The sequence below is a fragment of the Scyliorhinus torazame genome, chromosome 26 (genome assembly GCF_047496885.1).
Source record: "Scyliorhinus torazame isolate Kashiwa2021f chromosome 26, sScyTor2.1, whole genome shotgun sequence".
Taxonomy (NCBI): Eukaryota; Metazoa; Chordata; class Chondrichthyes; order Carcharhiniformes; family Scyliorhinidae; genus Scyliorhinus; species Scyliorhinus torazame.
This window is the reverse complement of record NC_092732.1, coordinates 43,333,365-43,361,017: the sequence shown is the minus strand read 5'-3', so window position 1 is coordinate 43,361,017 and position 27,653 is coordinate 43,333,365. Positions and strand designations below refer to the sequence as shown.

Sequence of the window (27,653 nt, the reverse complement as noted above, 5' to 3'; positions counted from 1 at the left end):
CCCCCACTCCCCGTATCCCTCAATCACCCCCACTCCCCGTATCCCTCAATCATCCCCACTCCCCGTATCCCTCAATCACCCCCACTCCCCGTATCCCTCAATCACCCCCACTCCCCGTATCCCTCAATCATCCCCACTCCCCGTATCCCTCAATCACCCCCACTCCCCGAATACCCCAATCACTCCCACTCCCCGTATCCCTCAATCATCCCCACTCCCCGTATCCCTCAATCACCCCCACTCCCCATATCCCTCAATCACCCCCACTCCCCGTATCCCTCAATCACCCCCACTCTCCGTATCCCTCAATCACCCCCACTTTTCCCTCAAGCACTCCATCAATCCCACCAAGCGCCTTCAGCAGGTCTCTCAGCCATGAGTGCCCACTCTCTCATCTCATCCATCAACTCTACGATCACCAAGTCCATCAACTCAACGGTCACCAAGTCGATCAACTCAACGGTCACCAAGTCCATCAACTCAATGGTCACCAAGTCCATCAACGCAATGATCACCAAGTTCATCAACTCTATCCTCACCAAGTCCATCAACTCAACGGTCAGGGCGGCATGTGGCGCAGTGAACAAAGAACATACAACATACAGTGCAGAAGGAGGCCATTTGGCCCATCGAGTCTGCACCAACCCACTTAAGCCCTCACTTCCACCCTATCCCCGTAACCCAATAACCCCTCCTAAACGTTTTGGTCACTAAGGGCAATTTATCATGGCCAATCCGCCTAACCTGCATGTCTTTGGACTGTGGGAGGAAACCGGAGCACCCGGAGGAAACCCACGCAGACACGGGGAGGACGTGCAGACTCCGCACATCATTGACCCAGTGGGGAATTGAACCTGGGACCCTGGTGCTGTGAAGCCACAGTGCTATCCACTTGCGCTTCCGTGCTGCCGTGCTGCTGGATAGCACTGGGACTGCGGCGCTGAGGACCCAGGTTCAATCCTGGCCCTGGGTCACTGTATGTGTGGAGTTTGTGTATTCTCCCATGTCTGCGTGGGTTTCACCCCCACAACCGAAGGTTAGGTGGATTGGCCACACTAAATTGCCCCTGAATTGGAAAAAAAAATAATTGGGTACTCTAAATTTATGTTTAAAAACTCAACGGTCACCAAGTCCATCAACTCAATGGTGACCAAGTCCATCAACTCAACGGTCACCAAGTCCATCAACGCAACAGTCACCAAGTCCATCAACTCAATAGTCACCAAGTCCATCAGCTCAACAGTCACCAAGTCTATCAGTCTCTCTCCCTCACACTCTCTGTCTTTCTCTCTCTCTCTTTCTGTCTGTCTCTGTCTCTCTCTGTGTCTGTCTCTGTCTTTCTCTTTCTTCTCACTGTCTCGCTCTGTCTGTGTCTGTCTCTCTCTTTCTTCTCTCTGTCTCTGTGTCTCTCTCTCTCTCTGCCTCTGTGTCTCTCTCTCTCTCTGTCTCTGCCTCTCTCTCTGTCTCTGCCTCTCTCTCTGTCTCTGCCTCTCTCTCTGTCTCTGCCTCTCTCTCTGTCTCTGCCTCTCTCTCTGTCTCTGTCTCTCTCTCTCTCCCTTCCCCTGAACCCCTTTTGCCTGTACAGATCTCCCCACCTCGATTAGTCGCTGACCCCCCACCCCCGCCCAGTTACATCTTTGTTTTGTGACCATCCCCGAAGACGTTTGAACCAATCTGTAACTCTGTGGAGGGAAAGCTGTTTCCTGGAATTGGACACAACGGCCGGAATCAATTTTGTGGCAATTTGTTTCAGTAATCTTCAAAATTGCAATTTAGTCTTCGCTGTTTCACAGAAATAAAACACAAGACACTTAACGCACCCAAAATAACCCAGACAATGAACCAGTGGCCGTACAGCTAAGTGTACAGCCGCCTAACAATGTTTACGAATATTCCTCATTTTATTTAGTGACTACATTTTCTCCCAGTTCCTGTGTGACTGTTCATTTCTGGGTTTGTTTTCGGTAAACTTTACATACTGTCATTGAAGCTGTTTACTTTCTGACGCTACATGGCACAGGAACAAATCATGGTGCAAATTCAAAGGCTACTTAGTTACTCACCATATTCTTTGCATTGACATTTACTGTGTTGCAAATCAGCCACCTGATCATTACTGTGTCATCCCTCTTGGCAGCGTCCTGGAGTTCCTTTTCAGTCGGCAACACTAGGGAGGAGATTATCTTCGTCAGTACACCTGATACAGCTCGGGGTTAGATACAGAGTAAAGCTCCCTCTACACTGTCCCCATCAAACACTCCCAGGACAGGTACAGCACGGGGTTAGTTACAGAGTAAAGCTCCCTCTACACTGTTCCCATCAAACACTCCCAGGACAGGTACAGCACGGTGTTAGATACAGAGTAAAGCTCCCTCTACACTGTCCCCATCAAACACTCCCAGGACAGGTACAGCACGGGGTTAGATACAGAGTAAAGCTCCCTCTACACTGTCCCCATCAAACACTCCCAGGACAGGTACAGCACGGGGTTAGATACAGAGTAAAGCTCCCTCTACACTGTCCCCATCAAACACTCCCAGGACAGGTACAGCACGGGGTTAGATACAGAGTAAAGCTCCCTCTACACTGTCCCCATCAAACACTCCCAGGACAGGTACAGCACGGGGTTAGATACAGAGTAAAGCTCCCTCTACACTGTCCCCATCAAACACTCCCAGGACAGGTACAGCACGGGGTTAGATACAGAGTAAAGCTCCCTCTACACTGTCCCCATCAAACACTCCCAGGACAGGTACAGCACGGGGTTAGATACAGAGTAAAGCTCCCTCTACACTGTCCCCATCAAACACTCCCAGGACAGGTACAGCACGGGGTTAGATACAGAGTAAAGCTCCCTCTACACTGTCCCCATCAAACACTCCCAGGACAGGTACAGCACGGGGTTAGATACAGAGTAAAGCTCCCTCTACACTGTCCCCATCAAACACTCCCAGGACAGGTACAGCACGGGTTAGATACAGAGTAAAGCTCCCTCTACACTGTCCCCATCAAACACTCCCAGGACAGGTACAGCACGGGGTTAGATACAGAGTAAAGCTCCCTCTACACTGTCCCCATCAAACACTCCCAGCACAGGTACAGCACGGGGTTAGATACAGAGTAAAGCTCCCTCTAAACTGTCCCCATCAAACACTCCCAGGACAGATACAGCACGGGGTTAGATACAGAGTAAAGCTCTCTCTACACTGTCCCCATCAAACACTCCCAGGACAGGTACAGCACGGTGTTAGATACAGAGTAAAGCTCCCTCTACACTGTCCCCATCAAACAGTCCCAGGACAGGTACAGCACGGGGTTAGATACAGAGTAAAGCTCTCTCTACACGGACTTCCGGGTGCGGCGATGACCAGCTGAGTCGCACGTTTCGGCAGCTCACGGTGAAACGGACTTTTGGGCTCTTGATAGGAGCCCCAACGGCAATTTTGACGGCTAAAAATACTGTGCGGCAAACCAGAAGGGAATCCCCCCTGGACACGGATGGAAAAAGGAGGAGAGAGTGGCCAGATTGCAGTGGATCCTTTAGAACAGCGGCAAGGAAGGCAAGCAAAAACCAAGATGGCGTCGGAAGGTGGCAGTTTAACATGGGGCCCTGACCAACAAGAGTTCTTGAAATGCTGTGTGGAAGAGATCAAAAAGGAAATGAAGAAAGAGCTGTTGGCCCCGATACTACAGGCGATCGAAGGGCTAAAGGAGGAACAAAAGACCCAGGAGCGGGAGCTTCGGGTCGTGAAGGCAAAGGCAGCCGAGAATGAGGACGACATACAGGGCCTGGTGGTGAAGACGGAGACGCATGAGGCACATCAGAAACGATGTGTGGAAAGGTTGGAGGCACTGGAAAACAACGCAAGGAGGAACAACCTGAGGATTCTTGGTCTTCCTGAAGGTGCGGAGGGAGCGGACGTCGGGGCATATGTGAGCACGATGCTGCACTCGTTAATGGGAGCGGAGGCCCCGGCGGGTCCGTTGGAGGTGGAGGGAGCATACCGAGTGATGGCGCGAGGACCGAGAGCAGGAGAAATTCCCAGAGCCATAGTGGTGAGATTCCTCCGTTTTAAGGATAGAGAAATGGTCCTTAGATGGACGAAGAAAACTCGGAGCAGTAAATGGGAGAACGCGGTGATCCGCGTTTATCAAGACTGGAGTGCGGAGGTGGCGAGAAGGAGGACGAGCTTTAATCGGGCCAAGGCGGTGCTTCATAAAAAGAAGATAAAATTTGGAATGCTGCAACCGGCAAGACTGTGGGTCACATATCGAGGGAGGCACCACTACTTTGAGACGGCGGATGAAGCGTGGACTTTTATTGTGGAAGAAAAACTGGAATGAGCGGGTTATTAAAAAGAACGTTCGAACAAAGTGGTGGGGCGAATGTGGGGTGCAAAGAGGGGTTTTATGTACTAATCCTGCGATGTGGTAACTTTTCTCTCTTCCACAGGTGGTGATGGGGGGAGGAGGGGAGGTGGAGGAGATGGGGCGTTGGCCATTGGGGGCGGGGCCAAGGGAGAAGCGCAGGCTTGGTTCCCGCGCTATGATAACCATGGCGGGAATAGAGAAGCAGGAAGGAGGGGGCGTCGCACGGTGCGAGCCGAGGTCACGGGGGGAAGCCGAGGTCAGCCAGAGTTTGCTGACTTCTGGGAGCAACATGGGGGGAGTAATTACGCTAGCGGGGGATCTAGCGGGGGGGTGGGAGGGGGGAATTACTGGGTTGCTGCTGCTGGGGAGAGGGGGGAGCTGGTATGGGAGGGGATGGGCGGGGGGGCACCGCCTGGGGGAGATACAGCTGCGTGGGAACCGGGTGAGGAGCTGGAAAAAGGGGATGGCTAATCGACAAGGGGGGGGGGGGTAGGAAGCCCCCCAACCCAGCTGATCACGTGGAACTTGAGAGAGCTGAACGGGCCGATAAAGAGGGCACGGGTACTCGCACACCTTAAGAAACTTAAGGCAGATGTGGTTATGTTACAGGAAACGCACCTGAAACTTATAGACCAGGTTAGGCTACGCAAAGGATGGGTGGGGCAGGTGTTCCATTCGGGGCTAGATGCAAAAAACAGGGGGGTGGCTATATTAGTGGGGAAGCGGGTAATGTTCGAGGCAAAGACTATAGTGGCGGATAACGGGGGCAGATACGTGATGGTGAGTGGCAAACTACAGGGGGAGACGGTGGTTTTGGTAAACGTATATGCCCCGAACTGGGATGATGCCAATTTTATGAGGCGGATGCTAGGACGCATTCCGGACCTAGAGATGGGAAAGCTGATAATGGGGGGAGATTTTAATACGGTGTTGGAACCAGGGCTGGATAGGTCGAAGTCCAGGACTGGAAGGAGGCCGGCAGCAGTCAAGGTACTTAAAGATTTTATGGAGCAGATGGGAGGTGTAGACCCGTGGAGATTTAGCAGACCTAGGAGTAAGGAGTTCTCGTTTTTCTCCTATGTCCATAAAGTCTACTCGCGAATAGACTTTTTTGTGCTGGGAAGGGCGTTGATCCCGAAGGTGAGGGGAACGGAGTATACGGCTATAGCCATTTCGGATCACGCTCCACACTGGGTAGACTTGGAGATAGGGGAGGAAACAGGAGGGCGCCCACCCTGGAGAATGGACATGGGACTAATGGCAGATGAGGGGGTGTGTCTAAGGGTGAGGGGGTGCATTGAAAAGTACTTGGAACTCAATGATAATGGGGAGGTCCAGGTGGGAGTGGTCTGGGAGGCGTTGAAGGCGGTGGTTAGAGGGGAGCTGATATCAATAAGGGCACATAAAGGGAAGCAGGAGAGTAAGGAACAGGAGCGGTTGCTGCAAGAACTTTTGAGGGTGGACAGACAATATGCGGAAGCACCGGAGGAGGGACTGTACAGGGAAAGGCAAAGGCTACACGTAGAATTTGACTTGCTGACTACGGGCACTGCAGAGGCACAATGGAGGAAGGCACAGGGTGTACAGTACGAATATGGGGAGAAGGCGAGCAGGTTGCTGGCACACCAATTGAGGAACAGGGGAGCAGCGAGGGAAATAGGGGGAGTGAGGGATGAGGAAGGAGAGATGGAGCGGAGAGAGTGAATGGAGTGTTCAAGACATTTTATAAAAAATTATATGAAGCTCAACCCCCGGATGGGAGGGAGAGAATGATGGGCTTTTTGGATCGGCTGGAATTTCCCAAGGTGGAAGAGCAGGAAAGGGTGGGACTGGGAGCACAGATCGAGGTAGAAGAAGTGGTGAAAGGAATTAGGAGCATGCAGGCGGGAAAGGCCCCGGGACCGGATGGATTCCCAGTCGAATTCTATAGAAAATATGTGGGCTTGCTCGCCCCGGTATTGACGAGGACCTTTAATGAGGCAAAGGAAAGGGGACAACTGCCCCCGACTATGTCTGAAGCAACGATATCGCTTCTCTTAAAGAAGGAAAAGGACCCGCTACAATGCGGGTCCTATAGACCTATTTCCCTCCTAAATGTAGATGCCAAGGTCCTGGCCAAGGTAATGGCAATGAGAATAGAGGAATGTGTCCCGGGGGTGGTCCACGAGGACCAAACTGGGTTTGTGAAGGGGAGACAGCTGAACACGAACATACGGAGGTTGTTAGGGGTAATGATGATGGCCCCACCAGAGGGGGAAACGGAGATGATAGTGGCGATGGATGCCGAGAAAGCATTTGATAGAGTGGAGTGGGATTATTTGTGGGAGGTGTTGAGGAGATTTGGTTTTGGAGAGGGGTATGTTAGATGGGTGCAGCTGTTGTATAGGGACCCGATGGCGAGCGTGGTCACGAATGGACGGGGATCTGCATATTTTCGGCTCCATAGAGGGACAAGGCAGGGATGTCCTCTGTCCCCATTATTGTTTGCACTGGCGATTGAGCCCCTGGCGATAGCGTTGAGGGGTTCCAGGAAGTGGAGGGGAGTACTTAGAGGAGGAGAAGAGCACCGGGTATCTTTGTATGCGGACGATTTGCTACTATACGTGGCGGACCCGGCGGAGGGGATGCCAGAAATAATGCGGATACTTGGGGAGTTTGGGGATTTTTCAGGGTATAAATTGAACATGGGGAAAAGTGAGTTGTTTGTGGTGCATCCAGGGGAGCAGAGTAGAGAAATAGAGGACCTACCGTTGAGGAAGGTAACAAGGAACTTTCGTTACCTGGGGATCCAGATAGCCAAGAATTGGGGCACATTGCATAGGTTAAATTTAACGCGGTTGGTGGAACAAATGGAGGAGGATTTCAAGAGATGGGATATGGTATCCCTGTCACTGGCAGGGAGGGTGCAGGCGGTTAAGATGGTGGTCCTCCCGAGATTCCTCTTTGTGTTTCAGTGCCTCCCGGTGGTGATCACGAAGGCTTTTTTAAAAAAGGATCGAAAAGAGCATCATGGGTTTTGTGTGGGCCGGGAAGACCCCGAGAGTGAGGAAGGGATTTTTACAGCGTAGCAGGGATAGGGGGGTGCTGGCACTACCGAGCCTAAGTGAGTATTATTGGGCCGCTAATATTTCAATGGTGAGTAAGTGGATGGGAGAGGAGGAGGGAGCGGCGTGGAAGAGATTAGAGAGGGCGTCCTGTAGGGGGACTAGCCTACAGGCTATGGTGACAGCCCCATTGCCGTTCTCACCGAGGAACTACACCACAAGCCCGGTGGTGGTGGCTACACTGAAGATTTGGGGACAGTGGAGACGGCATAGGGGAAAGACCGGAGCCTTGGGGGGGTCCCCGATAAGAAACAACCATAGGTTTGCCCCGGGGGGAATGGATGGGGGATATGGAATGTGGCAAAGAGCAGGAATAACGCAACTGAAAGATCTGTTTGTGGATGGGAAGTTCGCGAGTCTGGGAGCGCTGACCGAGAAATATGGGTTGCCCCAAGGGAATGCATTCAGGTATATGCAACTGAGGGCTTTTGCGAGGCAACAGGTGAGGGAATTCCCGCAGCTCCCGACACAAGAGGTGCAGGACAGAGTGATCTCAAAGACATGGGTGGGGGATGGTAAGGTGTCAGATATATATAGGGAAATGAGGGACGAGGGGGAGATTATGGTAGATGAACTAAAAGGGAAATGGGAAGAAGAGCTGGGGGAGGAGATCGAGGAGGGGCTGTGGGCAGATGCCCTAAGCAGGGTAAACTCGTCGTCCTCGTGTGCCAGGCTAAGCCTGATTCAGTTTAAGGTATTACACAGGGCGCATATTACTGGAGCACGGCTCAGTAAATTTTTTGGGGTGGAGGATAGGTGTGCGAGGTGCTCGAGAAGCCCAGCGAATCATACCCATATGTTTTGGTCATGCCCGGCACTACAGGGGTTTTGGATGGGGGTGACAAAGGTGCTTTCAAAAGTAGTAGGAGTCCGGGTCGAACCAAGCTGGGGGTTGGCTATATTTGGGGTTGCACAAGAGCCGGGAGTGCAGGAGGCCAGAGAGGCCGATGTTTTGGCCTTTGCGTCCCTAGTAGCCCGGCGCAGGATATTGCTAATGTGGAAAGAAGCCAAGCCCCCGGGGGTGGAGACCTGGATAAATGACATGGCGGGGTTTATAAAGCTAGAGCGGATTAAGTTCGTCCTAAGGGGGTCGGCTCAAGGGTTCACCAGGCGGTGGCAACCGTTCGTCGAATACCTCGCAGAAAGATAGACGGAATGGGAAAAAGAAGGCAGCAGCAGCAGCCCAGGATCGGGGGGTGGGGGGGGGGAACCAGAAGGACTCTCAGGGTTGTTAATATATACTGTATAATATGTATAGGTCGTTGCGACAGATAATTATATATCGGACTGTTAAATTATATTTTTGGAGAGTGTTACTTGTGACAAGGCAGTTGCCAATTAGGGCTAGTTTTCATTTTTGTTATTTATTATTTATTCATTTTTTGTTTATAAAATAGGTCATTATTATTTGTGTTGTTATAATATTGTGTAAAAGATGCACAATGTACTGTGTTGGTTGACCAAAAATTTTCAATAAAATATATTTTTTTAAAAGCTCTCTCTACACTGTCCCCATCAAACACTCCCAGGACAGGTACAGCACGGGGTTAGATACAGAGTAAAGCTCCCTCTACACTGTCCCCATCAAACACTCCCAGGACAGGTACAGCACGGGGTTAGATACAGAGTAAAGCTCCCTCTATACTGTCCCCATCAAACACTCCCAGGACAGGTACAGCATGGGGTTAGATACAGAGTAAAGCTCTCTCTACACTGTCCCCATCAAACATTCCCAGGACAGGTACAGCACGGGTTAGATACAGAGTAAAGCTCCCTCTACACTGTCCCCATCAAACACTCCCAGGACAGGTACAGCATGGGGTTAGATACAGAGTAAAGCTCCCTCTACACTGTCCCCAACAAACCCTCCCAGGACAGGTACAGCATGGGGTTAGATACAGAGTAAAACTCCCTCTACACTGTCCCCATCAAACACTCCCAGGACAGGTACAGCACGGGGTTAGATACAGAGTAAAGCTCCCTCTATACTGTCCCCATCAAACACTCCCAGGACAGGTACAGCATGGGGTTAGATACACAGTAAAGCTCTCTCTACACTGTCCCCATCAAACATTCCCAGGACAGGTACAGCACGGGTTAGATACAGAGTAAAGCTCCCTCTACACTGTCCCCATCAAACACTCCCAGGACAGGTACAGCATGGGGTTAGATACAGAGTAAAGCTCCCTCTACACTGTCCCCAACAAACCCTCCCAGGACAGGTACAGCATGGGGTTAGATACAGAGTAAAACTCCCTCTACACTGTCCCCATCAAACACTCCCAGGACAGGTACAGCATGGGGTTAGATACAGAGTAAAGCTCTCTCTACACTGTCCCCATCAAACATTCCCAGGACAGGTACAGCACGGGTTAGATACAGAGTAAAGCTCCCTCTACACTGTCCCCATCAAACACTCCCAGGACAGGTACAGCATGGGGTTAGATACAGAGTAAAGCTCCCTCTACACTGTCCCCAACAAACCCTCCCAGGACAGGTACAGCATGGGGTTAGATACAGAGTAAAACTCCCTCTACACTGTCCCCATCAAACACTCCCAGGACAGGTACAGCATGGGGTTAGATACAGAGTAAAGCTCCCTCTACACTGTCCCCATCAAACACTCCCAGGACAGGTACAGCACGGGGTTAGGTACAGAGTAAAGCTCCCTCAGCACTGTCCCCATCAAACACTCCCAGGACAGGTACAGCACGGGGTTAGATACAGAGTAAAGCTCCCTCTACACTGTCCCCATCAAACACTCCCTGGACAGGTACAGCACGGGGTTAGATACAGAGTAAAGCTCCCTCTATACTGTCCCCATCAAACACTCCCAGGACAGGTACAGCACGGGGTTAGATACAGAGTAAAGCTCTCTCTACACTGTCCCCATCAAACATTCCCAGGACAGGTACAGCACGGGTTAGATACAGAGTAAAGCTCCCTCTACACTGTCCCCATCAAACACTCCCAGGACAGGTACAGCACGGGGTTAGATACAGAGTAAAGCTCCCTCTACACTGTCCCCAACAAACCCTCCCAGGACAGGTACAGCACGGGGTTAGATACAGAGTAAAACTCCCTCTACACTGTCCCCATCAAACACTCCCAGTACAGGTACAGCACGGGGTTAGATACAGAGTAATGCTCCCTCTACACTGTCTCCATCAAACACTCCCAGGACAGGTACAGCACGAGGTTAGATACAGAGTAAAGCTCCCTCTACACTGTCCCCATCAAACACTCCCAGGACAGGTACAGCACGGGGTTAGATACAGAGTAAAGCTCCCTCTACACTGTCCACATCAAACTCTCCCAGGACAGGTACAGCACGGGGTTAGATACAGAGTAATGCTCCCTCTACACTGTCTCCATCAAACACTCCCAGGACAGGTACAGCACGAGGTTAGATACAGAGTAAAGCTCCCTCTACACTGTCCCCATCAAACACTCCCAGGACAGGTACAGCACGGGGTTAGATACAGAGTAAAGCTCCCTCTACACTGTCCACATCAAACTCTCCCAGGACAGGTACAGCACGGGATTAGATACAGAGTAAAGCTCCCTCTATACTGTCCCCATCAAACACTCCCAGTACAGGAACACCACGGGGTTAGATACAGAGTAAAGCTCCCTCTACACTGTCCCCATCAAACACTCCCAGGACAGGTACAGCATGGGGTTAGATACAGAGTAAAGCTCCCTCTACACTGTCCCCATCAAACACTCCCAGGACAGGTACAGCATGGGGTTAGATACAGAGTAAAGCTCTCTCTACACTGTCCACATCAAACACTCCCAGGACAGGTACAGCATGGGGTTAGATACAGAGTAAAGCTCCCTCTACACTGTCCCCATCAAACACTCCCAGGACAGGTACAGCACGGGGTTAGATACAGAGTAAAGCTCTCTCTACACTGTCCCCATCAAACACTCCCAGGACAGGTACAGCACGGGGTTAGGTACAGAGTAAAGCTCCCTCTGCACTGTCCCCATCAAACACTCCCAGGACAGGTACAGCACGGGGTTAGATACAGAGTAAAGCTCCCTCTACACTGTCCCCATCAAACACTCCCAGGACAGGTATAGCACGGGGTTAGATACAGAGTAAAGCTCCCTCTACACTGTCCCCATCAAACACTCCCAGGACAGGTACAGCACGGGGTTAGATACAGAGTAAAGCTCCCTCTACACTGTCCACATCAAACACTCCCAGGACAGGTACAGCACGGGGTTAGATACAGAGTAAAGCTCCCTCTACACTGTCCCCATCAAACACTCCCAGGACAGGTACAGCACGGGGTTAGATACAGAGTAAAGCTCCCTCTACACTGTCCCCATCAAACACTCCCAGGACAGGTACAGCACGGGGTTAGATACAGAGTAAAGCTCCCTCTACACTGTCCCCATCAAACACTCCCAGGACAGGTACAGCATGGGGTTAGATACAGAGTAAAGCTCCCTCTACACTGTCCCCATCAAACAATCCAGGACAGGTACAGCACGGGGTTAGGTACAGAGTAAAGCTCCCTCTACACTGTCCCCATCAAACACTCCCAGGACAGGTACAGCACGGGGTTAGATACAGAGTAAAGCTCCCTCTACACTGTCCCCATCAAACACTCCCAGGACAGGTACAGCATGGGGTTAGATACAGAGTAAAGCTCCCTCTACACTGTCCCCATCAAACACTCCCAGGACAGGTACAGCACGGGGTTAGATACAGAGTAAAGCTCCCTCTACACTGTCCCCATCAAACACTCCCAGGACAGGTACAGCACGGGGTTAGATACAGAGTAAAGCTCCCTCTACACTGTCCCCATCAAACACTCCCAGGAGAGGTACAGCACGGGGTTAGATACAGAGTAAAGCTCCCTCTACACTGTCCCCATCAAACACTCCCAGGACAGGTACAGCACGGGGTTAGATACAGAGTAAAGCTCCCTCTGCACTGTCCCCATCAAACACTCCCAGGGCAGGTACAGCACGGGGTTAGATACAGAGTAAAGCTCCCTCTGCCTGTCCCCATCAAACACTCCCAGGACAGGTACAGCACGGGGTTAGATACAGAGTAAAGCTCCCTCTACACTGTCCCCATCAAACACTCCCAGGACAGGTACAGCACGGGGTTAGATACAGAGTAAAGCTCCCTCTACCCTGTCCCCATCAAACACTCCCAGGACAGGGACAGCACGGGGTTAGATACAGAGTAAAGCTCCCTCTACACTGTTCCCATCAACACTCCCAAGACAGGTACAGCACGGGGTTAGATACAGAGTAAAGCTCCCTCTAAACTGTCCCCATCAAACACTCCCAGGACAGGTACAGCACGGGGTAGATACAGAGTAAAGCTCCCTCTACCCTGTCCCCATCAAACACTCCCAGGACAGGGACAGCACGGGGTTAGATACAGAGTAAAGCTCACTCTACACTGTCCCCATCAAACACTCCCAGGACAGGTACAGCACGGGGTTAGATACAGAGTAAAGCTCCCTCTAAACTGTCCCCATCAAACACTCCCAGGACAGGTACAGCACGGGGTAGATACAGAATAAAGCTCCCTCTACACTGTCCCCATCAAACATTCCCAGGACAGGTACAGCACGGGGTTAGATACAGAGTAAAGCTCCCTCTACACTGTCCCCATCAAACACTCCCAGGACAGGTACAGCACGGGGTTAGATACAGAGTAAAGCTCCCTCTACCCTGTCCCCATCAAACACTCCCAGGACAGGGACAGCACGGGGTTAGATACAGAGTAAAGCTCCCTCTACACTGTCCCCATCAAACACTCCCAGGACAGGTACAGCACGGGGTTAGATACAGAGTAAAGCTCCCTCTACACTGTTCCCATCAAACACTCCCAGGACAGGTACAGCCCGGGGTTAGATACAGAGTAAAGCTCCCTCTACTCTGTCCCCATCAAACACTCCCAGGACAGGTACAGCACAGGGTTAGATACAGAGTGAAGCTCCCTCTACGCTGTCCCCATCAAACACTCCCAGGACAGGTACAGCACGGGGTTAGATACAGAGAAAAGCTCCCTCTACACTGTCCCCATCAAACACTCCCAGGACAGGTACAGCACGGGGTTAGATACAGAGTAAAGCTCCCTCTACACTGTCCCCATCAAACACTCCCAGGACAGGTACAGCACGGGGTTAGATACAGAGTAAAGCTCTCTCTACACTGTCCCCATCAAACACTCCCAGGACAGGTACAGCACGGGGTTAGATACAGAGTAAAGCTCCCTCTAAATTGTCCCCATCAAACACTCCCAGGACAGGTACAGCACGGGGTTAGATACAGAGTAAAGCTCCCTCTAAATTGTCCCCATCAAACACTCCCAGGACAGGTACAGCACGGGGTTAGATACAGAGTAAAGCTCCCTCTAAATTGTCCCCATCAAACACTCCCAGGACAGGTACAGCACGGGGTTAGATACAGAGTAAAGCTCCCTCTGCACCGTCCCCATCAAACACTCCCAGGACAGGTACAGCACGGGGTTAGATACAGAGTAAAGCTCCCTCTACACTGTCCCCATCAAACACTCCCAGGACAGGTACAGCACGGGGCTAGATACAGAGTAAAGCTCCCTCTACACTGTCCCCATCAAACACTCCCAGGACAGGTACAGCACGGGGTTAGATACAGAGTAAAGCTCCCTCTACACTGTCCCCATCAAACACTCCCAGGACAGGTACAGCACGGGGTTAGATACAGAGTAAAGCTCCCTCTACACTGTCCCCATCAAACACTCCCAGGACAGGTACAGCACGGGGTTAGATACAGAGTAAAGCTCCCTCTAAATTGTCCCCATCAAACACTCCCAGGACAGGTACAGCACGGGGTTAGATACAGAGTAAAGCTCCCTCTGCACCGTCCCCATCAAACACTCCCAGGACAGGTACAGCACGGGGTTAGATACAGAGTAAAGCTCCCTCTACACTGTCCCCATCAAACACTCCCAGGACAGGTACAGCACGGGGCTAGATACAGAGTAAAGCTCCCTCTACACTGTCCCCATCAAACACTCCCAGGACAGGTACAGCACGGGGTTAGATACAGAGTAAAGCTCCCTCTAAATTGTCCCCATCAAACACTCCCAGGACAGGTACAGCACGGGGTTAGATACAGAGTAAAGCTCCCTCTGCACCGTCCCCATCAAACACTCCCAGGACAGGTACAGCACGGGGTTAGATACAGAGTAAAGCTCCCTCTACACTGTCCCCATCAAACACTCCCAGGACAGGTACAGCACGGGGCTAGATACAGAGTAAAGCTCCCTCTACACTGTCCCCATCAAACACTCCCAGGACAGGTACAGCACGGGGTTAGATACAGAGTAAAGCTCCCTCTACACTGTCCCCATCAAACACTCCCAGGACAGGTACAGCACGGGGTTAGATACAGAGTAAAGCTCCCTCTACACTGTCCCCATCAAACACTCCCAGGACAGGTACAGCACGGGGTTAGATACAGAGTAAAGCTCCCTCTACACTGTCCCCATCAAACACTCCCAGGACAGGTACAGCACGGACAGGGTAACAGGCAGCCCAGTTTCCCATCTCTGAATGCTAAAAACAAGTTTCAACTTTTCAAAGTGGAGAGGTTTGCTCACAGCTCTCTTGCTCGGCCATCGGATTGTCAGTCCTGGTTTGATATCTCCGGCACCACCAGCTGTACGAGCTGTTTGAACAGAGCCCCACCCTATTCCCCACTCACAGGAGGAGGCGTCAGAAATACCTGTTCGACCGCTGGGTGCTGCAGCAAGGCAGCCGCAGGCAATGCTGATGTGGACAGAGGGAGGGCTGGGGGGAAATGGGCGGGGGGGGAAAGGTGTGGGGGGAAGGGATGGAGGGGGTAATGGGGGGGATGGGCAGGGTGAAATGGGGTGGAGGGGGAAAGGGGTGGAGGGGTGGAGGGGGAAAGGGGTGGAGGGGGAAAGGGGTGGAGGGGGAAAGGGGTGGAGGGGTGGAGGGGGAAAGGGGTGGAGGGGTGGAGGGGGAAAGGGGTGGGGGGAAAGGGGTGGGGGGAAAGGGGTGGAGGGGGAAAGGGGTGGGGGGAAAGGGATGGGGGGAAAGGGATGGGGGGAAAGGGATGGGGGGAAAGGGGTGGGGGGAAAGGGATGGGGGGAAAGGGGTGGGGGGAAAGGGATGGGGGGAAAGGGGTGGAGGGGAAAGGGGTAGGGGGAAGGGGTGGAGGGGGAAGGGGTGGGGAGGAATTGGGTGGGGGGAAATGGGCAGGGGGAATGGGGTGAGGGGGAAGGGATGGGGGGAAGGGGTGGAGAGGGAAATGGGCGGGGGAAGGGGTGGAGAGGGAAATGGGCGGGGGAAGGGGTGGAGAGGGAAATGGGCGGGGGGAAAAGGGGTGGGGGAAGGGATGGAGGGGGGAAGGGGTGGGGGGGAAAGGGTGTGGGGGAAAAGGGGTGGAGGGGGGTAAAGGGGTGGAGGGGGAAGGGGTGGGGGGAAGGGGTGGGGGGAAAGGGATGGGGGGAAAGGGGTGGAGGGGAAAGGGGTGGAGGGGGAAGGGGTGGAGGGGAAAGGGGTGGAGGGGGAAGGGGTGGAGGGGGAAGGGGTGGAGGGGGAAAGGGGTGGGGGGAAAAGGGGTGGGGGGAAATGGGCAGGGGGAATGGGGTGAGGGGGAAGGGATGGGGGGAAGGGGTGGAGAGGGAAATGGGCGGGGAGAAGGGGTGGAGAGGGAAATGGGCGGGGGGAAAAGGGGTGGGGGAAGGGATGGAGGGGGGAAGGGGTGGGGGGGAAGGGGTGGGGGGGAAAGGGTGTGGGGGTAAAGGGGTGGGGGGTAAAGGGGTGGGGGGTAAAGGGGTGGAGGGGGAAGGGGTGGGGGGAAAGGGATGGGGGGAAAGGGGTGGAGGGGGAAGGGGTGGAGGGGGAAGGGGTGGAGGGGGAAGGGGTGGAGGGGGAAGGGGTGGAGGGGGAAGGGGTGGAGGGGGAAGGGGTGGGGGGAAAGGGGTGGAGGGGAAAGGGGTGGGGAGGAATTGGGTGGGGGGAAATGGGCAGGGGGAATGGGGTGAGGGGGAAGGGATGGGGGGAAGGGGTGGAGAGGGAAATGGGCGGGGGGAAAAGGGGTGGGGGAAGGGGTGGGGGAAGGGGTGGAGGGGGGAAGGGGTGGGGGGGAAAGGGTGTGGGGGAAAAGGGGTGGAGGGGGGAAGGGGTGGGGGGAAAGGGGTGGAGGGGGAAGGGGTGGGGGGAAAGGGGTGGAGGGGGAAGGGGTGGGGGGAAAGGGGTGGGGGGAAAGGGGTGGGGGGAAAGGGGTGGAGGGGGAAGGGGTGGGGGGAAAGGGGTGGGGGGAAAGGGGTGGGGGGAAAGGGGTGGGGGGAAAGGGGTGGGGGGAAGGGGTGGGGGGAAGGGGTGGGGGGAAAGGGATGGGGGGAAAGGGGTGGGGGGAAAGGGGTGGGGGAAAGGGGTGGAGGGGAAAGGGGTGGGGAGGAATTGGGTGGGGGGAAATGGGCAGGGGGAATGGGGTGAGGGGGAAGGGATGGGGGGGAAGTGGTGGGGGGAGAAGGGGTGGAGGGGGGGAAGTGGTGGGGGGAGAAGGGGTGGAGGGGGGGAAGGGGTGGGGGGAAAAGGGGTGGAGGGGGAAGGGGTGGGGGGAAATGGGTGGAGTGGGGAAGGGGTGGGGGGAAATGGGTGGAGGGGGAAGGGGTGGGGGAAGGGGTGGGGGGAAGGGGTGGGGGGGAAGGGTTGGGGGAAATGGGTGGGGGAAGGGGTGGGTGGGAAAGGGGTGGGGGAAAGGGGTGGGGGGAATGGGTGGGTGGGAGATGGGTAGGAGGGAAGTGGGGGGGAAAGGGGGTGGGGGGAAAAGGGGTGGGGGGAAAAGGGGTGAGGGAAAGGGGTGGGGGGAAAAGGGGTGGGGGGAAAAGGGGTGGGGGGGATATGGGTGGGGGGGAAAGGGGGTGGGGGAAAGGGGTGGTGGGAAAGGGGTGGGGGGAAGGGGTGGTGGGAAAGGGGTGGTGGGAAAGGGGTGGGGGGAAATGGGGTGGGGGAAGGGATGGAGGGGGGAAGGGGGTGGGGGAAAAGGAAGGGGGTGGGGGAAAAGGGTGGGGGGGACATGGGTGGGGGGAAAGGGGTGGAGGGGAAAGGGGTGTAGGGAAGGGGTGGGGGGGTATTGGGTGTGGGGAAGGGGTGGGGGAAGGGGTGGAGGGGGAAATAGGCAGGGGGAATGGGATGAGGGGGAAGGGGAGGGGGAAGGGGTGGAGGGGGAAATAGGTGTGGGGAAGGGGTGGGGGAAGGGGTGGAGGGGGAAATGGGCAGGGGGAAGGGGTGGAGGGGGAAATGGGCAGGGGGAATGGGATGAGGGGGAAGGGGTGGAGGGGGAAATGGGCAGGGGGAATGGGATGAGGGGGAAGGGGTGGGGGGGGAAATGGGCAGGGGGAATGGGATGAGGGGAAAAGGGGTGGGGGAAGGGATGGAGGGGGGAAGGGGTGGGGGGGAAAGGGGGGGGAAGGGGTGGTGGGAAAGGGGTGGAGGGGGGAAGGGGTGGGGGAAATGGGTGGTGGGGGGAAATAGGTGGAGGGGGAAATGGGCGGGTGGAAAGGTGTGGGGGGAAGGGATAGGGGGGGTAATGGGGGGAATGGGCGGGGTGAAATGGGGTGGGGGATGGGGTGGAGGGGGAAATGGGGTGGGGGGAAGGGGTGGAGGGGGAAATGGGCGGTGAGAAATGGGTCGGGGGGAAGGGGTGGGGTAAAGGGGTGGAGGGGGAAATGGGTGGGGGGGAAGGGTTGGGGGGACATGGGTGGGGGGAAAGGGGTGGAGGGGGAAGGGGTGGGGGAAGGGGGGAAGGGGTGAAGGGGGAAGGGGTGGGGGGAAATGGGCGGGGGAAGTGGTGGGGAAAGTGTGTGGGGGAAAAGGGGTGGGGGAATTGGGTGGGGGAATTGGTTGGGGGGAATTGGGTGGGGGGAATTGGGTGGGGGGAATTGGGTGGGGGGAAGGGTGGGGGAAAGGGGTGGGGGGAAAGGGGTGGGGGGAAAGGGGTGGGGAGGAATTGGGTGGGGGGAAATGGGCAGGGGGAATGGGGTGAGGGGGAAGGGGTGGGGGGAAGGGGTGGAGAGGGAAATGGGCGGGGGAAAAGGTGTGGGGGAAGGGATGGAGGGGGGAAGGGGTGGGGGGAAAGGGTGTGGGGGAAAAGGGGTGGAGGGGGAAGGGGTGGGGGGGAAGGGTTGGGGGTAAATGGGTGGGGGGAAGTGGGTGGGGGGAAGTGGTGGGGGGAAATGGGTGGGGGGAAAAGTGGTGGGGGGAAATGGGTGGGGGGAAAAGGGGTGGGGGGAAGGGGTGGGGGGGAAAGTGGGTGGGGGAAAAGGGGTGGGGGGAAAAGGGGTGGGGGGGAAAGTGGGTGGGGGAAAAGGGGTGGAGGGGGGAAGGGGTGGGGGGAAATGGGTGGAGGGGGAAATGGGTGGAGGGGGAAATGGGTGGAGGGGGAAGGGGTGGGGGGGAAGGGGTGGGGGGGAAATGGGTGGGGGAAGGGGTGGGTGGGAAAGGGGTGGGGGGAAAAGGGGTGGGGGGAATGGGTGGGTGGGAGATGGGTGAGGGGGAAGTGGGGGGGAAAGGGGGTGGGGGGAAAAGGGGTGGGGGGGAAAGGGGGTGGGGGGGAAAGGGGGTGGGGGGAAGTGGGGGGGAAAGGGGGTGGGGGGGAAAGGGGTGGGGGGAAGGGGTGGGGGGGAAAGGGGTGGGGGGGATATGGGTGGGGGGGAAAGGGGTGGGGGGAAGGGGTGGGGGGAAAGGGGTGGGGGGGATATGGGTGGGGGGGAAAGGGGTGGGGGGATATGGGTGGGGGGGAAGGGGTGGGGGGGATATGGGTGGGGGGGAAAGGGGTGGGGGGGATATGGGTGGGGGGGAAGGGGGTGGGGAAAGGGGTGGGGGGGAAAGCGGGTGGGGGGAATTGGGTGGGGGGAAATGGGCAGGGGGAAATGGGTGGGGTGGGGGGAAATGGGCGGGGGGGAAATAGGTGCGGGGGAAGGGGTGGGGGGGAAACAGAGAATATTGGTCGTGGGAAGGGGCGTGGAATGGGGAAGGGGTAACAGAGGGGGAGGGAGAGGGGAGTGGGGGTAGGGGTGAAGGGGTGTGAGGGGGTAGGGTGAGGGGAGTCTGTGGGGCGGGGGAGGGGATGAGGTGGATGTGGGGGGGTGGGGGTGAGGGAGTGAGGGAAGGTGATGAGGGGGTGAGGGGGTCGAGGGAAGGTGATGAGGGGGTGAGGGGTGATGAGGGGTGAGGGGTGATGAGGGGGTGAGGGAAGGTGTAGAGGGGGTGATGGGGTTTGGGTTTGGGAGGGGAGGGAGTTTGGGAGGGGGTTTGGGTGGGGAGGGGGAGGGGGTTTGGGTGGGGAGGGGGTTTGGTTGCGGGTAACGGGGGATTGAGTGAGGGTGATGGGAGTGGGTGAAGAGGGTGATTGAGGAGGGGAAGGAGTGAGGTTGCGGAGGGGTGTGTAGGGAGTGAGTGAAGATGTGGAGGGGAAGTGGAGGGAGTGAGGGTGTAAACCCTTCACGATTCCTGAGGCTCCTGGAGCCCAGAGGAACATCCTGCTCCTCTGGCCAGAGCAGCTCAGTGAGATTGAGGAAGGACCTGCTCCTCTGGCCCAGAGCAGCTCAGTGAGATTGAGGAAGGACCTGCTCCTCTGGCCCAGAGCAGCTCACTGGGATTGAGGAAGGACCTGCTCCTCTGGCCCAGAGCAGCTCAGTGAGATTGAGGAAGGACCTGCTCCTCTGGCCCAGAGCAGCTCACTGGGATTGATGAAGGACCTGCTCCTCTGGCCCAGAGCAGCTCACTGGGATTGAGGAAGGAGCTGCTCCTCTGGCCCAGAGCAGCTCAGTGAGATTGAGATGTTTTTGTGGAATGTTTTTTGCTGTTTTGTAATTTCAGGATGTGATATTTGTTGCCACCCTGGTTAAGGTTGGACCGAGTGAGAAGCAGGTGTTTGGAGGGTAAATATTGGGAGAGGGACACTGGGAGAGCCTCCTGCTCGAGATACCTCCTGCTGTTGGCAGCTCCCCTTGGATCGCATGTGGCACCAAGGTTTAAGAACTGGATTGGCCTCGAGCTCCAGGGAGCGGGATGGTGTCGGCGACAGGCAAACGCAGCTTGCGGTGGGGACCAAAGACACGGGGCTGCGTTCTCTGATTTGGATGTCCGCCGGGGGTGTCTGGTTTCACGACAAAAGAAGTCGGCGGCAAACGGGGATTCTCCACCCGATCGGCGATGACGAAATCGGCGTCAGGCATTGGAGAATCCCGCCCCGCGGATTTGGTCGGAGGCCGTCTCGCGGCAACGCCGAGGTGCTCGAGTTTAGGCGCAGAACGAGCTGAAACTTGTTGCATCGATTTCATGGATCGTTAGTTTCTGGAGCAGAGTGCTGTTAAATAGGTGGTTGTCCATTGGGACAGTCCGCTCCGAGTTAGTGTGGAAAAGCCTAATGCATATCTTGATGGTGTCATAGATTATCATAGAATTTACAGTGCAGAAGGGGGCCATTCGGCCCATCGCGTATGCACTGGCTCTTGGAAAGAGCACCCTACCCAAGGTCAACACCTCCACCCTATCCCCATAACCCTGTAACCCCACCCAACACTGAGGGCAATTTTGGACACTAAGGGCAATTTATCATGGCCAATCCACCTAACCCGCACATCTTTGGACTGTGGGAGGAAACCGGAGCACCCGGAGGAAACCCACGCACACACGGGGAGGACGTGCAGACTCCGCACAGACAGTGACCCAGCGGGGAATCGAACCTGGGACCCTGGAGCTGCGAAGCAATTGTGCTAACCACAATGCTACCGTGCTGCCCAACATGTGTCATGGTGTATTACCTGAAGAAAGACTGGGCGATTATAAAGGGGATTAAAATTATATATTCAATAGCCTTTTGCAATTTGTTTAACTAAATTCTCCGTTTGGAATGCAGAACAGTCCTTGATTCTCTTGGACTGACAATCGGCAACACCTCGATTAGCTCCTCTTTGCCGCTCAGCTGAGCGGGGGTCGCTTTCGCTCGGTTCGGCTATCCACTTGTACCCTATGCAACGCGGTAATAGAAGTTTCTCTTCTCATCGCTCCATCCAATTGTGAGCAGTTTTGGGCCCCGTATCTGCGGAAGGATGTGCTGGCCTTGGAAAGGGTCCAGAGGAGGTTCACAAGAACGATCCCTGGAATGAAGAGCTTGTCGTGCGAGGAACGGTCGAGGACTCTGGGTCTGTGCCCGATGGAGTTTAGAAGGATGAGGGGGGGATCTTATTGAAACTTACAGGATACTGCGAGGCCTGGATAGAGGGGACGTGGAGAGGATGTTTCCACTTGTAGGAAAAACTAGAAGCAGAGGACTCAATCTCAGACTGAAGGGACGATCCTTTAAAACAGAGATGAGGAGGAATTTCTCCAGCCAGAGGGTGGTGAATCTGTGGAACTCTTTGCCGCAGAAGGCTGTGGAGGCCAAATCACTGAGTGTCTTTAAGACAGAGATAGATAGGTTCTTGATCAATAAGGGGATCAGGGGCTATGGGGAGAAGGCAGGAGAATGGGGATGAGAAAAATATCAGCCATGATTGACTGGCGGAGCAGACTCGATGGGCCGAGTGGCCTAATTCTGCTCCTATGTTTATGGTCTTAAGCATGACTGCTTCCTAAAAAACAGCAATAATGCGACAAGAGACAAAGAATTTGTCTGCAGGTGTGAAAGGCTGGATCCTAAATGCCTGCCATTGGGAATCAGAATAAAGGGGGCGCGATTCTCCACTCCCGCGCCGGTTGGGAGAATCGCCCGGGCCGCCAAAATTTCCGGGGACGCCGGTCCGACGCCCTCCCGCGATTCTCCCGGGCGGCGGGAACGGCCCGGTCGGGTTCCGCGGGCCGCGGGCTGTATAATCGCCGGAGACACCCAAAATGGCGATTCTCCGGCACCCCCCGCTAGTCTCAGGCCCGGACGGGCCGAGCGGCCAGGCCAAAACGGCGGGTCCCCCCGGCGCCGTCCACACCTGGTCGCTGCCGTCGCGGGCGGTGCGTGAACGCTGTGGGGGGGGGGGGGCGGGGGGCGGGCGAGGGGGGGATCCTGCGCCGGGCTTCACCTGGAATGTGGGGTGGCCCGCGATTGGTGCCCACCGATCGTCGGGCCGTCCTCTCTGAAGGAGGACCTCCTTCCTTCCGCGGCCCCGCAAGACCCGTCCCCCATCTTCTTTCGGGGCGGACTTTCGGGCGCCGTCGTGAATCTCGACGCCAGGATATTTGAGGAAGGGAGGGAATGAACTTTGCTCCTTTAGTTAGTGCCAGCCTCTGTCTCGGATTGTACCCGTGTGCGACACCTTGGATATTTGCCTGTGATAGGGTTCAGAGTATAACGGACACGTCTAGTTGGGTGAGCTCATTTCTTTGGAAAGGCCAAAGTGGATTGAGAGGTTACTTACTGGGTTACGGGGTAGGGTGGGGGAGTGGGCCCAGGCGGGGGGGGGGCTCTTTAGGGGCTCTTTAGGAGGGTCGGTACAGCCTCAGCCGGCCGAATGGCCTCCTTCTGCACTGTTAGGTATCCTTTTATGATGAGAGGGCAGAAGGCAAATTGCGTCCGGAATACTGAAACTCTGACCTTGCAGCGTTTCCCTTGGTGCCCACACTCTGGGCAGCACGGCGGCGCAGCGGTTAGCACTGTTGCTTCACAGCTCCGGGGATCCCGGGTTCGATTCCCCGCTGGGTCACTGTCTGTGCGGAGTCTGCACATCCTCCCCCTGTGTGTCAGTGTGGGTTTCCTCCGGGTGCTCCGGTTTCCTCCCACAGTCCAAAGATGTGCGGGTTAGGTGATAAATTGCCCTTCGTGTCCAAAAAGGTTGGGGTTACAGGGTTACGGGGATAGGGGCGGAGGTGTGGGCTTGGGTAGGCTGCCCTTTCCAAGGGCCGGTGCAAACTCGATGGGCTGAATGGCCTCCTTCTGCACTGTAAATTCCATGATTCTATGAAACTCCAGTGGAGCGGCCCACCCTCAGGCAGTGCGCCCCCCCCCCCCTCATTTCCCACCCTCGGGCAGCATCATAATGCAGAGTCCATCGGCCTATTAGAGGAAAGACGGAGCGGCAAATGTTAAGGGAGGAAAGGTATGAATTAATCTCCAGGACATCACTGGCAGGCTCGGAGATGTCACTGCCAACCCAAACCCTGGAACTGGGCGTGCCTTTCACACTCCCCTGCAAACCAAGCGGAACTTTTTGCTATTTGAATGTCTCGCTGCTGGCCCCCAATCTGTATTGCTAGCCGGTCTCTGCTGCATCTTGCTGCTCACTCTGTCAGTCAATCCTTCACCCACCCACCCCCAGGTCTCTTGTTTCCTTTCCCCCCCCCTCCTGGCATTTCACACTCTGCTCCAATCAGGCGGCCCTGGTCAGTTTCATACCAAATAAGGAAGATGAGAGTGCAGCAGTCAGTCAGAATAGTCGGGCACGCTGGTAGGCACGGACTTAACCCTGCGTGTGCCAGGCCAGCCCCGAATCAGTTCCTCACAAACCCATCACACAGGAAGAGATTTAACTGGATCCTGTGGGGGGGGGGGCTAATCGACATGGTGGGCGAGGGGAGATAATGCTTCCTCTTGTGGGAGGGTCTAGAACTGTGGGGGGTGGGGGGGGGAGGGGGAAGAGTCTAGAACTGGGGGGGGGGGGTGCACTGTTAAAAAATGAGGGGGGGGGGCCTCCTATTTTTAGGGCAGCACGCTAGCACAGTGGTTAGCACTGTGGCTTCACAGCCCCAGGGTCCCGGGTTCGATTCGAGTTTGCACATTCTCCCCGTGTCTGCGTGGGTTTCGCCGCCACAACCCCCAAAGATGCGCCGGGTAGGGGGATTGGCCGCGCTACATCGCCCCTCAATTGGAAAAATGAATTGGGGACTCTGAGTTTATTTTTTTTAAACGGGAGTGGGGAAGAGGAAGGTCTTGGAAATTTATAAGGGGCTCAGGGAATGGGAGGGAGCCTCGATAGGGGAGGTGAAGGGAAAGTGGGAGGAAGACTTGGACAAGGGAGTTAGAGGCGGGTTTGCGGGAGGATGCAGAGTCAACACGTTCTCGTCGTGCGCCAGGCTCAGGCCGGATACAATTCAAGGTGGTCCACAGGGCACACGTGACGGTGGCCTGGATGAGCAGGTTCTTTGTAGGGGTGGGGGATCGGTGCGGGCGGTGTGCGGGGGAGGGTCCCCGAACCATGTCCACATGTTCTGTGCATGTCCCAAGCTGAGGGACTCTGGCCGGCATTTGCCGATGTCATGTCCACGATATTGAAGGTGAGGGTCTGAGTCCAGAGGTGGCAATTTTTCGGAGAGCCGGAAGACCCGGGAGTCCAGGGGGGGCGAGAGAGGCTGGCGTTTTGTCCTTTGCCTCCCTGGTAGGCCGGAGACGGATCGTATTAGAACATAGAACATAGAACATAGAAAAATACAGCACAGAACAGGCCCTTCGGCCCACGATGTTGTGCCGAACCTTTGTCCTAGATTAATCATAGACTATCATTGAATTTACAGTGCAGAAGGAGGCCATTCGGCCCATTGAGTCTGCACCGGCTCTTGGAAAGAGCACCCTACCCAAACTACACTTCCACCCAACACCAAGGGCAATTTGGACATTAAGGGCAATTTATCATTGGCCAATTCACCTAACCTGCACATCTTTGGACTGTGGGAGGAAACCGGAGCACCCGGAGGAAACCCACGCAGACACGGGGAGGACGTGCAGACTCCGCACAGACAGTGACCCAAGCCGGAATCGAACCTGCGACCCTGGAGCTGTGAAGCAATTGTGCTATCCACAATGCTACCGTGCTGCCCTTGAGAACAAATAAATCTACACTATCATTTTACTGTAATCCATGTACCTATCCAATAGCTGCTTGAAGGTCCCTAATGTTTCCGACTCAACTACTTCCACAGGCAGTGCATTCCATGCCCCCACTACTCTCTGGGTATAGAACCTACCTCTGATATCCCTCCTATATCTTCCACCTTTCACCTTAAATTTATGTCCCCTTGTAATGGTTTGTTCCACCCGGGGAAAAAGTCTCTGACTGTCTACTCTATCTATTCCCCTGATCATCTTATAAACCTCTATCAAGTCGCCCCTCATCCTTCTCCGTTCTAATGAGAAAAGGCCTAGCACCCTCAACCTTTCCTCGTAAGACCTACTCTCCATTCCAGGCAACATCCTGGTAAATCTTCTTTGCACCTTTTCCAAAGCTTCCACATCCTTCCTAAAATGAGGCGACCAGAACTGTACACAGTACTCCAAATGTGGCCCGACCAAAGTTTTGTACAGCTGCATCATCACCTCACAGCTCTTAAATTCAATCCCTCTGTTAATGAACGCGAGCACACCATAGGCCTTCTTCACAGCTCTATCCACTTGAGTGGCAACTTTCAAAGATGTATGAACATAGACCCCAAGATCTCTCTGCTCCTCCACATTGCCAAGAACTCTACCGTTAACCCTGTATTCCGCATTCATATTTGTCCTTCCAAAATGGGCAACCTCACACTTTTCAGGGTTAAACTCCATCTGCCACTTCTCAGCCCAGCTCTGCATCCTATCTATGTCTCTTTGCAGCCGACAACAGCCCTCCTTACTATCCACAACTCCACCAATCTTCGTATCGTCTGCAAATTTACTGACCCACCCTTCAACTCCCTCATCCAAGTCATTAATGAAAATCACAAACAGCAGAGGACCCAGAACTGATCCCTGCGGTACGCCACTGGTAACTGGGATCCAGGCTGAATATTTGCCATCCACCGCCACTCTCTGACTTTTATCGGTTAGCCAGTTCGTTATCCAACTGGCCAAATTTCCCACTATCCCATGCCTCCTTACTTTCTGCAGAAGCCTACCATGGGGAACTTTATCAAATGCCTTACTAAAATCCATGTACACTACATCCACTGCTTTACCTTCATCCACATGCTTGGTCACCTCCTCAAAGAATTCAATAAGATTTGTAAGGCAAGACCTACCCCTCACAAATCCGTGCTGACTATCCCTAATCAAGCAGTGTCTTTCCAGATGCTCAGAAATCCTATCCTTCAGTACCCTTTCCATTACTTTGCCTACCACCGAAGTAAGACTAACTGGCCTGTAATTCCCAGGGTTATCCCTAGTCCCTTTTTTGAACAGGGGCACGACATTCGCCACTCTCCAATCCCCTGGTACCACCCCTGTTGACAGTGAGGACGAAAAGATCATTGGCGGGGAGGGACCCGGAACCCTCGAAATCGGTTGTTAAAAATTTATAAATGCCTTAACAAAATATTGCCGCAGCCTGCAGCACCCGCATCCCAGAAACAAATTTTGAAAGATGTCACAATGGTGGAAATGTGGCGAGCAATTTGAGTGGATAAAGCTCTCTCAATCGTCAGGGTGACCATGACCAAACATCTGTTTCAGGGGGAGTTGGGTCAAGGACACCACGGAGAGTTGCCTTACTCTTCGTAGAATCAACACAGACTATACAGTGCAGAAGGAGGCCATTCGGCCCATCGAGTCTGCACAGGCCCTTGGAAAGAGCACCCTACCCAAGGTCCACACCTCCACCCTATCCCCGTAACCCAGTGACCCCACCTAACCTTTTTGGACACTAAGGGGAAATCTAGCGCAGCCAATCCACCTCACCCTCACATCTGTGGACTGTGGGAGGAAACCGGAGCACCCGGAGGAAACCCACGCAGACACGGGGAGAACGTGCAGACTCCGCACAGACAGTGACCCAGCCGGGTATCGAACCCGGGAGCTGTGAAGCCACAGTGCTAACCACTGTGCTGCCGTGTCGCCCCATTCAAATTGTGACGCGTGAATTTATAATCCAAAGTTCTTTTTTGTTTTTGTTTTATTTTTAAAATTTAGTGTACCCAATTCATTTTTTTCCAATCAAGGGGCGATTTAGCGCGGCCAATCCACCTACCCTGCACATCTTTGGGTTGTGGGGGGCGAAACCCACGCAGACACGTGGAGAATGTGCAAACTCCACACGGGACAGTGACCCAGAGCCGGGATCGAACCCGGGACCTCGGCGCCGTGAGGCAGCAGTGCTAACCACTGTGCCACCCCGTGCCGCCCTTTATAATTCAAAGTTGAGAGAGCGTGCATCCAGACGAAGGATTTGGAACGTCAGCGGTCCGTCCGAGCAGTGCGGGAAAAAAACAGAGACAGGACGTAGGC

General features: G+C 55.0%; 1 protein-coding gene across 7 annotated transcripts in view; it reads right to left on the bottom strand.

Annotated features, from left to right (window-relative positions):
• LOC140403020 (ankyrin repeat and death domain-containing protein 1A-like) overlaps positions 1 to 23,207 on the bottom strand; it is a 101,663-nt gene extending 78,456 nt beyond the window's left edge. For 6 of the 7 annotated variants that reach the window (XM_072490673.1, XM_072490674.1, XM_072490676.1 and 3 more), the window contains exons 1-2: positions 15,097 to 15,243; positions 2,064 to 2,167 (exon numbers count right to left, since the gene is read on the bottom strand). In XM_072490673.1, coding sequence (XP_072346774.1) covers positions 2,064 to 2,167; positions 15,097 to 15,115 — 123 coding nt within the window. In that variant the 5' untranslated portion in view covers positions 15,116 to 15,243. Of the gene's footprint in view, positions 1 to 2,063; positions 2,168 to 15,096; positions 15,244 to 23,060 lie in introns of those variants that run through there. The other variant, XM_072490675.1, reaches the window with a different exon arrangement.
• Between the last annotated feature and the right edge of the window lie 4,446 nt (positions 23,208 to 27,653).